This window comes from Tupaia chinensis, unplaced genomic scaffold (assembly GCF_000334495.1).
Source record: "Tupaia chinensis unplaced genomic scaffold, TupChi_1.0 Scaffold149686_1, whole genome shotgun sequence".
Lineage (NCBI taxonomy): Eukaryota > Metazoa > Chordata > Mammalia > Scandentia > Tupaiidae > Tupaia > Tupaia belangeri.
Genome location: NW_006209531.1, coordinates 787,787 through 799,153, shown reverse-complemented (window position 1 = coordinate 799,153; position 11,367 = coordinate 787,787). Strand labels below are relative to the sequence as shown.

The following is an 11,367-nucleotide window of genomic DNA, read 5'->3' as shown; positions in this document are numbered from 1 at the left end:
CCTCCATATGCGATCCCACCCACCCTAACCACCACCCTACCTGGCAGCTCCCCCCCCCCTTTTTTTAAATTTTTAAGAATTCTTTATTTATTTAATTTCATTTGTTATTTATTTATTTTAATTTGAATAGACAGAGAAAGGGTAAGTGAGGAAGCACGCCACCAGGTCTAGGACTCGAACCATGGTCGGCCATGTGGGAATCCAGCACCTTTAACTATCACACTACCTGCTGGCTCCTGTTCATCTTTTTATGATTCTTGTCCATTTGTACTTCCTCTGAGAAATCCCTCTTTCTACTGGGTTGTTTTTTCCTTATTGTAATAGTATTGTATACATTCTGGATTTTAATCTTTTGTCATTTTATATATATTTTAAATATTTACAACTTTATGCTTCTTTTTTTAAGTTGCTGGAGGGTGTGTGTGTTCAACAGAGAGAGACAGAGAGAGAGGAGGCACCCCTGGTGGGATGTGGTTAAGCCACTATCTCTTCTCCATTTCTCCATTCTGTTAGGGTTTGGGACATGCACACATGTGTGATGTGCCTTTCAAACTGATGGGACCTAATTGTGGTCAGCCATGTAAGATCCAGCTCCCTCAACCACCAGGCTACAGCGCTGGCCCCCAACTTGGTACTTTTTGAAGTTATGGCTTGTCTTTTAACCATATAGCATCTTTGTTGAAACAAAAGTTTTAAACTTTATGTTTACATTTATCAGTTTTTTCTGTGTGTATTTGTATTTTGTGGTAATCGTTCACTATCTCAGTGGTTCTCAAATGGGAGAGATTTTGAACCCCAGCCCCACCGCTACCCTCTTGGGATCTCTTGGGAAGGTCTGGAGACAGTTTTTGGTTATTCCTCTGGGGTGGCGACACTACTTGGCATCTTATGGGTGGAAACTAGGGATGCCACTGAAAATGTATGGGAAAGGCTGTTCCCCCTCACGCTTTCTCCCCCCAAAATACATTTTCTAGCCTAAAATGGCAATTGTGTCAAAATTGAAAAATCCCATTATATCCTTAGACACAATGAAGTTTCTCCTCTATTTTCTCTTATACATTCTTATGTTCGGGTTTTTCTTTAATTCCTTTGGAATTATGTGTTCTGCGTGTGTATTATTGTTTTCCAGGGTCACTTTGGGTATTCAGTCTATTCAGAGCCATTGGTCTGAAATGACATTTTTATCATGTACTGGTTTCTCAGACACACAGAGTCTGTTTCTGCACTCTGTTCTGTGACCTAACTTTCAATTTTGCTGGACCAATAAATAGTGTAATATCCAATAAGAAACTGTCTAATGTTATACTTTGATGTCTAGTAAATACTGCCTCACAATTATGTTATTGGAATCATATGCTTTATCAGCTCACATACTCCCTCGTTATTTAAGAAACAATATTTTTGGCTATTAGTTCCTTTTCCAGATAGTTCATCTTTTTTTAAAATGCCCATATTGAAATATAACTTATGCACTAGACGATGAATTATTTCAAGTATGTAATTTGGTCAGTTGTCGTATATTTATAGAGTTGTACAACTATGACCACAATCTAACTTTGGAACATTTTCACTGCCTCAAAAAGAAACCCATACTCATTAGTAGTCACTCCCCGTTCCCAACTCCCCTGCTACCCCAGTGCTAGGCAACAACTGATCCTTCTTTGTTGTAGATCTGGGTATTCTGTGTAAATGGAATGGAAGCCTACAGTATGTAGTCTTTTGTGACTGGCTTCTTTCCCTTGGCATGCTTTTCAGGTTTTCGTGCTGTAGCAAGTATCGGTGCTTCATTTCTTCATTCCGTTTACTGCTGAGTAAAGCTCTAGCCTACGGTGAATTTGTTTCCTAGGGCTGCAGTAACAAAATAGCACAAACTGGGTACCCTAAAACAATAGAAATGAATTTTCTCCAGTTCTAGAAAGAAGTCCAAAATTGAGGTGTATGCCTCAAGCCTTTGGAGGATCCTGACTGGCGCCCTCCTAGCTTCTGGTGGTTGTTGGCGGTAGTGCCTCTCGCCTGTGCTCCTTCATGTGGACTGCCTTCCCTGCATCTCATCTCGCTGGACTCTGGGCAAGGCCGTCTGCGGATCTCCTCTATTCCCATAAAGATACTAATCATACTGAATTAAGGGGCACCCTTCTCCAATGTGCCTTCATTGTAACTTGATTATTGTATCTTTTTTTACAAAATTATTTTATTATTGTTTTAAATTGACGAGTGAGTGAGAGAGTGAGAGTGAGAGCAAGTTATGTTATTTTTAAAGAAATATTTATTGTATTATAGAAACTTCTTTTTTAAAAAATATTTCAATTAAATTAAATTAATTAATTATTATTATTATTTAATTTACTGTAGGGTACTTGCACTCATCAGAGAGAGACAGCGAGAAGGAAAGTGAGAAAGCAAGCCACCAGGTCTGGGACATGAACCATGTCCTGTGGGAGTCCAGTGCCTTAACCATCATGTCACCTGCTGGCCTAGAAACTGTTCTAAAAGTACATTACACAGGGACCAACAGATGGCATAGTGGTTATGGCGCTGGACTCCCACATGTTAGACCATGGGCTAAGTCCTAGACCTGGCAGCTTGGTTTTTCAAGTTCCCTCTTTCTCTCAGTGTCTCTCTGGTCAAATTAAAAGTTAATAATGATAAATAAAATTAAATAAATAAACCTTCAAAAAGTACACCATCCGTACATGAGGTCAGGTAAAACACCACTCTGTGAGGCTGACCCACACGGGATGGTTCCAGGTTCTAGTCCAGAGACCCCTGAGTACCTGTAGGCATATGTCTGTGGACTGTCTACTTGTGGTGTCGTGTCAGTGCTCAAAAAGTTTTACATTTTGGAGCATGTGGGACTTGGGATTTTCAGGGGTGTACAACCTATACTGTCCTCATTTTTTACCTCAAAAACAGGAAAACAGAAGAGTCATGGAGAAAAACACATGTTATAATTAAAATGGGAAAGGGACTACCTTGGGCTTGCTTCATTTATTTCCAGAGCTCCCAACCACGCCACCTGCTGGCCCCATTGCTCCATTTATTTCCATTTGCTGATATATTAGTGAATGAATTGTTTAGTTAATGTATTTGCCTGGCCCTGTGGATATGTCCGTTTGCAGCCTCCTTCTGGGCATCTTGGATATCTCTTTATTCTCTATTTTTTTTTCTTTTCTGATCCCTACTTCCTTTTGTACTGCTCTGCCTTACTCTGTAATAACGGAGTCAGTTTCTATGGAGAAGCACTGAGGCTTCTGGAACAACAGGAAAGTGTTTACTCCAGCCTGTTTCCTCTGTTCCCACTCTGCCCACACCTTCTAGAACAGTAAAAAAATCTTTCTACCAACTTCTGATGATTAATAAATTTTTTTAAAATTGGTGAAAAGCTGAAGCTTTTAGGAGAGTAAAGATTTAACATCTTTGGAAACAATCCTTTAACAGAACAATTCATCCACTAATAAATCAGCCATTGGAAGTGAGAGTCGAGCTTACTCTGGATTGATGAGACTTTGTGTCATTAGAGAACCTGGGCAACTGTCGGAGGGCAGGGGATTTCCTGGGGTTAGGATAGAGCTAGAGGTGGAGTACAGAGAGTCCACAAAAGGACAAATAAATTGTTTCTGTTTCACACAGAAATTCATTTTTAATTTTATTTTTGCTGTAGGATGCATGCACTTGCCAGAAAAAGACAGAAAGAGAAGGAGGAGTGAGAAATCACTTACGTGGCTTTGCCACAATCCCTTCTCCTCCAGTCTCCTCAGGATTTTTAGCACCAACACACACGCACCTGGCATGATTTCCAAGCAGCTGGGTCTGGGACTCAAACCATGGAATCGGCCATGCAGAATCCAGCACCTTAAGCTGCCATGTACTGGGCTTCATACAGAAAGTTATAGCAGTTTCAGTTTGTGGGCTCAGGGATTATGAGTGGAACACTTTTTAGGGGGAAACACTTTAGGGGGAAACACTTACATAGAGGTTTTATTCCGTATATAATTTTTTTTTTGACCATTTGTTTTGCAGATTGTGGGATTAGTGATGTGCTTTCCTGAACAATAGAAAAGTGGAAGATGTCTAGACAGAACTTAGTGGCTTTGGCAGTGTCCACCCTTTTGGGTGTGGCGGTGGTGGGTTTCATCCTGTGGAAAGGCATCCAGCGGCGAAGGAGGACAACGAGCCGTGCCACCCCACAGCAGCCACCACAGCCAGTGCCAGGCAGTAGAGCGCCGGCCCCCCTGGAGGCGGGCCAGCTGCACTCCTGTGCCCCCAGAACCTCCTGGGAGGAGAGGATCCTCCAAGCAAAGGTGGTGACGGTGTCTCAGGAGGCAGACTGGGATCAAGTCGAGCCCTTGCTTAGGAGCGACTTAGAAGATCTTCCAGTACTTGGAATCGACTGTGAGTGGGTAAGTTAGAAAGCACAAAAACAAAACAGATTCTTCTGCTTTTCCAACTGGGGGTCGTGGGTGGTCAAGGAGAATAAGATTAAAGGAAGACTGGAGGCTAGACATTGGTGCAACAGGTAAAAACACAACCCCCTGTGAGGCTGACCCACATGGAATGATTCTGGGTTCTAATCCAGAGACCAAGTTCTGAGTACCTGCTGGGCATGTGAGTGCCCATCATGTGGGACTGGCTGAGAATGGGCATAGAGCATGGTATTAGGACCTTGTTTGGGGTGCTGTTTCTCAGTTCCTTTCTGTATTTAAGTCTGTCTTATTCATGGAAGAAAGAAATAAACAAAAAAGATTAAAGGAGAATTGGCATGTTGTTAGCCTATTTGTAAAAAGATTTATTTTTTGAGAGGTTTTTGCCTTAGGGTACATGCGCTCGCCAGAAAGACAAGAGAAAGACAGCGAGATAGAAAGCGAGAAATTACCTCCAGGGGGATGGTCATGCCACAATCCCTTCTCCTCCATTCTCCTCTTGGAATCTTGGGCACACACGCACACATGCCTGGCGTGAGTTTAAGCCACCGGGTCCGGGACTCGAACCGTGATCAGCTACATGGGAGTTCAGCGACATAGCCATTACACCAACTGCTGGTCCCTCATTCGTTTATTTTAATTCGACCAGAGAGCACACATAAACACACACACACACACACACACACACACACAAAGAGTGAGAGGGAATGTGAGAAAACAAGCTACCAGGTCTGGACTTGAACTGTGGTTGGCCATATGGGAGTGTCCAGTGCCTTAATCACCATGCCACCTGCTGGCCTCTTTCTGTTGTTTTTAATCATGAATGATGGTTGAATTTTATCAAATGCCTCTTCTGCATTTCTTGAGGTAATTATGTAGTTGTTCTCCTTTATTCTGTTATTGTGGTAAAGCACACTGATGTTTTTTTTAAAAAAAGTTAAGGTTTTTTTTTTTAATGACAATTGTACATATTTATAAGATATGCTATAATTTTTATTATTATTATTATTATTATTATTTTTTAGTTTTTGTAATAGAGTGCACACACTTCCTGGAAAGAGAGAAAGAGCAAGAGAAAGAGGGAAAGTGAGAAATCATCCCCCAGGGGGATGGTCACACCACAATTCCCTCCCCTCTTTTTTATTCTCCTCTTAGGATTTTGGGCATGTATGCACAAGTGCCTGGTCTGATTTTCAAGCCACTGAGTCTGAGACTGAAACCATGCAGTTGGCCATGTGAGATCCAGCCGCTTTAACCACCATGCCACTGGCTGGCCCTATACTGTGATTTTTAAAATTTATTTTATTTATTCAATGAGTGAAAAAAGCATAGGGAGAGAAAAAGAGGCAGAAAGAGATAGGACCTTCAACAGGCCTTGATCCTGGGATCCACCCTGACCCTCAGCCAGCCCTGGATCATGGTTGAGTGGGTGCCCAGCATACTCAGGGAGGTCTCTGGACCCGCATTAGGGACTTCCCATGTCAGGCTGGCAATAAAGTATCATGCTTTATCACTGCACTACTACCCCGCCTCCAGTATGATTTCTAGATTCCTGAACACAAGTCAGAGTGTTTCTCATATTTATCCCTACTTTGTGTTGGGGACATTTAAAATTCTCTCTTCAGGCTGGCCCTGTGACCTCGTGGTTAAAGGAACCAGATCCCCATGGCCAGACTGCATGGTTTGAATGTAAGCCCTAATGGCTTGAAACACATGCTGGGCACTTGTACTTGTGTACCTCAAATCCCAATGGTATAGAGACATGGAGAAGGGATTATGGAGTGGCCACACCCCATTTGGTTTCTTTTTTTTCTCCTTTTCTCCCTCTCTCTGGCTCTCTGCCTCTTTCTTGCACACCCTGTAGCAAAATTCTCTCTCCTAGCTTGTTTTATTTATTTTTTTTAAAGATTTATTTTATTTGGGGGACCAGCAGTTAGCGTAATGGCTGTGTTGCTGAACTCACATGTAGTCGTCCGTGGTTGGAGTCCCAGACCCAGTAGCTTAAACTCATGCCAGGCGCATGTGGGTATGTGCCCAAGATCCTGAGAGGAGAAAAAAAAAATATATATATATATATATATATTTATTTATTTATTTTATTTAACTTACTTTCTTTCTTTCTTTAAATTTAACCAGAGAGGGACAGAGAGAGTGCGAGAGAGAACGAGCAAGCAAGCCACCAGGTCCGGAACCTGAACCGTAGTCGGCCGTGTGGGAGTCCAGCTCTCTTAACTGTCATGCTACTTGCTGGCCTCCTCCCAGCTTCCTTGATGTATATTATTTATTGTTAACTATGGTCACGCTACTGTGCTGTAGAACACTAGAATGTGTTTCTCCTTTCTGACTGAGCCTTAGTGTCTTTCATCACCGTCTTCTTATCCTCACCTCTGTGCTACTCTTCCTAGCCTCTAATAAACTACTGTTTTACTCTACTTGCATGAAATCAGCCTTTAAGCATCTACATACAAGTAAGAACACGTGGTATTTCTCTTTCAGTGCCTGGTGTATTTTACTTAACGTGATAATCTGCTCCAGCCTTGTCCATGTTGCCTTGAATGACAGGATTTCATTCTTTTTAATGGCTGAACTAGTGTGTTGCTTATATCCAAGGGGACTTCAGAAAGTTTCTGGCAAAAAGGAATTAAACTATGAGTTTATTATGGTACAAAAAATATTTTAAATCCATGCATAGTTTTTTTAAAATACGTATTTCCTTTGTTTTCAGTTTTTTTGCTAGGGGTACAGGCTCCTGCCAGAGGGAGAGACATAGAGAGAGAAGAGAAAGTGAGAAATCATCCCCGAGGGGGGCTGGCCACATTACAGTTCCTTCCGTTCATTCCTTTTTTTTTTTCTTTTTTTGGAGAGGTTTTCGCTATAGGGCGCGTGCCCTCGCCAGACAGACAGAGAGAGACAGAGAGACAGAAAGCGAGAAATCACCCCCCAGGGGGGATGGTCATGCCGCAATCCCTTCTCCTCCATTCTCCTCTCGGGAACGCACGCACACGCGCCCAGCGTGAGTTTTAAGCCACCAGGTCCAGGACGCGAACTGCAATCGATTACGTGGGAGTCCAGCGACACAGCCATTATGCTAAACCTCCCGAGAGGTTTTTGCTATAGGGCGTGTGTGCTCGCCCGAAAAACAGAGAGAAACAGAGAGACAGAAAGCGAGACATCACCCCCCCAGGGGGAATGGCCACACCGCAATCCCTTCTCCTCCATTCTCCTCTCAGGATCTTGGGCACGCACGCACACACGCCTGACGTGAGTTTAAGCCACCGGGTCCGGGACTCAAACCGCGGTCGACTACATGGGAGTTCAGTGACATAGCCATTACGCTAACTGCTGGTCCCCCTTCTGTTCACTCTTATCTTGGAATTTTGGACCTGAATGCACATATACCTGGCATGATTTTCAAGCCTCCTGGTCTAGAACTTAAACTGTGCAGTCAGCCATGTGGGATCCAGTGCCTTAACCCCCATGCCACCTGCTGGCCCCCCATTAATTTTTTGAAGACCTTGTGTGTACACCATTGTCTTTATCCATTCATCTGTTGATGGACACTTAGGTTGATTCCATACCTTGGCTATAAAACATGAAAGGGCAGATAGTGCTTTGATGTACTAATCTCCCTTCTTTCGGATCATAAGGGAGTTCTATTTTTAGCTTTTTGAGGAAGCGCCACCTGGTTTTTCTATAAGGGCTATACATTCCCACCAACAATGTGGAGAAGTTCCCCTTTCTCTATGTCCTGCCATAATTCATTATTTTTTGTCTTTTTGAAAATAGTCATTCTAAATGGGGTGAGATTTGGTTTTGATTTGCATGAAATACAGTGATTTTTAATTCTTGGGATAAATCCAACTTGATCATGATGTCTTATTTTTATATATTGCTAAATTCATTCTGCTAATGTTTTTTCAGAGGTTTAAAAAAATCTATGTTTATGAGTGATAGATTTTGGATTATAATCTTTCCTCCCTCCCTTCTTTCTATACTTCCATCTTTCCTTCCTTCTTCTGGTACTTTCTGGAGAGGATTTTTTTTTTTTTTTTTTGCTACAGGGTGCGTGTGCTCGCCAGACAGATAGCGAGAAAAAGAGAGACAGAAAGCGAGAAATCACCCCCCCAGGGGGGATGGCCATGCTGCAATCCCTTCTCCTCCCGGGATCTTGGGCACGCACGCACACGCGCCCGGTGTGAATTTTAAGCCACCTGGTCCGGGACGCGAACCGCGGTTGACTACATGGGAGTCCAACGACATAGCCATTACACTAACTGCTGGTCCATTTCTGGTACTTTCTTTTTTTTTTGGAGAGGTTTTCGCTACAGGGTGTGTGCATTCACCAGACGGAGAGAGAGACATAGAGACAGAAAACGAGAAATCACCCCCGAGGGGGGATGGTCATGCCGCAATCCCTTCTCCTCCATTCTCCTCTCGGGAACGCACGCACACGCGCCCAGCGTGAGTTTTAAGCCACCAGGGGTCCGGGACGCGAACCGCGGTCGACTACGTGGGAGTCCAGCGACATAGCCATTATGCAAACTGCTGGTTCCCTCTAGTACTTTCTGAATGAACAGATGCAAATGATTAGTGAGGTAAAGACTGAGCAAAATGAAGGTCATTTTCTCAAGAGCATCTTTCCCCAGGGTGCAGGTCTGTCTGAAGTTTACTCCTTTTTCTTTACTGTTAACCCCTCCCTTCTCATGTAGGGAATTGTATCACTGCTCACTCCAACATATGTTTTGATTTCATGTACTCTTTGGCATCTCCTCTACTACTTGCTTAGTCTAACCCTGAAGTATCAGTATCTCTCATCTGCGTCTCTTGACTGGCCACCCTGCTTTGACTCTGCTGCACCTGTAATCCCTTCTGCGTACAGTAACCAAAGTGGCATTCTGAAAATGCAAATCAGAGCATGTCGGTTCATTGCTTAGAACCCTTCCATTGCTTAAAATAAAATCGAGATGTCTTCATTTCTTACATGTTCTTACAGACTAACATGTTCTCGCTTCTCTTGACAGCTCTAATTTTGTCTCCTACTCTCTTCCCATCTTCCTCATTACTCTCCAGCCACTTTGGGCCTTTATGCTCTTGCTTGAACAGGGGAAGCTTATTCCTGTCCTGAAACTATGGTTTAAATTTAACTGATACATAAACTCTACAGAGTAGAGCTATTATTTATTAGTTAACTTGTTCTAGCTGGTAAGATGATCCTGTGTCATTTTTTAATTTTAAGTTTCTTTCTTACTTTCATGAGCAAGAAAACCAGAGAAACTGCATTCCTAACAGGGCTTTAGTGTCACCATCCACCTCCAGCCTTGGCCATCCCCACATCATGGGCCTGCGCACCCAGTATACTTAGGGAGGATCCAGAGGTGAACCTGAGCATGTGGGTCAGTCTTGTAGAGTGTCACATTTCACCCAAGTCAGCCTGGTCCTCCTCCTCCATTCTCCTCTTGGGATCTTGGGCATGCACGCACACGCACCCGGCATGAGTTTTAAGTCTCCGGGTCCGGGAGCGAACCGCGGTCGACTACGTGGGAGTCCAGCGACATAGCCATTATGCAAACTGCTGGTTCCCTCTAGTACTTTCTGAATGAACAGATGCAAATGATTAGTGAGGTAAAGACTGAGCAAAATGAAGGTCATTTTCTCAAGAGCATCTTTCCCCAGGGTGCAGGTCTGTCTGAAGTTTACTCCTTTTTCTTTACTGTTAACCCCTCCCTTCTCATGTAGGGAATTGTATCACTGCTCACTCCAACATATGTTTTGATTTCATGTACTCCTTGGCATCTCCTCTACTACTTGCTTAGTCTAACCCTGAAGTATCAGTATCTCTCATCTGCGTCTCTTGACTGGCCACCCTGCTTTGACTCTGCTGCACCTGTAATCCCTTCTGCGTACAGTAACCAAAGTGGCATTCTGAAAATGCAAATCAGAGCATGTCGGTTCATTGCTTAGAACCCTTCCATTGCTTAAAATAAAATCGAGATGTCTTCATTTCTTACATGTTCTTACAGACTAACATGTTCTCGCTTCTCTTGACAGCTCTAATTTTGTCTCCTACTCTCTTCCCATCTTCCTCATTACTCTCCAGCCACTTTGGGCCTTTATGCTCTTGCTTGAACAGGGGAAGCTTATTCCTGTCCTGAAACTATGGTTTAAATTTAACTGATACATAAACTCTACAGAGTAGAGCTATTATTTATTAGTTAACTTGTTCTAGCTGGTAAGATGATCCTGTGTCATTTTTTAATTTTAAGTTTCTTTCTTACTTTCATGAGCAAGAAAACCAGAGAAACTGCATTCCTAACAGGGCTTTAGTGTCACCATCCACCTCCAGCCTTGGCCATCCCCACATCATGGGCCTGCGCACCCAGTATACTTAGGGAGGATCCAGAGGTGAACCTGAGCATGTGGGTCAGTCTTGTAGAGTGTCACATTTCACCCAAGTCAGCCTGGTCCTCTAGCCTACCAGTTAAGGGAAGCTGGATCCCACATAACCAACCGTGCTTCAAATCCTGGGCTGGGCAGCCTGGAAAACATGCCAGGTACATGTGCATAGCCTAGATCTCAACAGGGTGGAAAAGTAGAGAAGGGTTTGTGACATGGCCATGCCTTCTGACCATACAAAAATAATAATAAAATTTTACGTATGTGACTGTCTACCTCCCCAGTCACCCTACTCTCTCTGGCCATCATGGATTATTTAAAGACACAAGGGCCTTTCCCGAAACTTTTTTTGTTTTTGGAGAGTTTTTTTTGCTATAGGGTGCGTGCGCTTGCCAGACAGACAGAGACAGAGAGGCAGAAAACGAGAAATCACCCTCCAGGGGGGATGGCAATGTCACAATCCTTTCTCCTCCATTCGAGTCCCAGACCCGGTGGCTTAAACTCATGCTGGGCAGGTGTGCATGCATGCCCAAGATCCCGAGAGGAGAATGGA

General features: G+C 43.4%; 1 protein-coding gene across 1 annotated transcript in view; it reads left to right on the top strand.

Annotated features, from left to right (window-relative positions):
• The window catches only part of EXD2 (exonuclease 3'-5' domain containing 2), a 43,492-nt gene that overhangs the window by 6,345 nt on the left and 25,780 nt on the right, over positions 1–11,367 (top strand). Inside the window, 1 exon segment of the mRNA XM_014585380.2 lies at positions 4,021–4,400. Within this exon segment, the coding sequence (XP_014440866.2) occupies positions 4,068–4,400 (333 nt within the window). The 5' untranslated portion in view covers positions 4,021–4,067.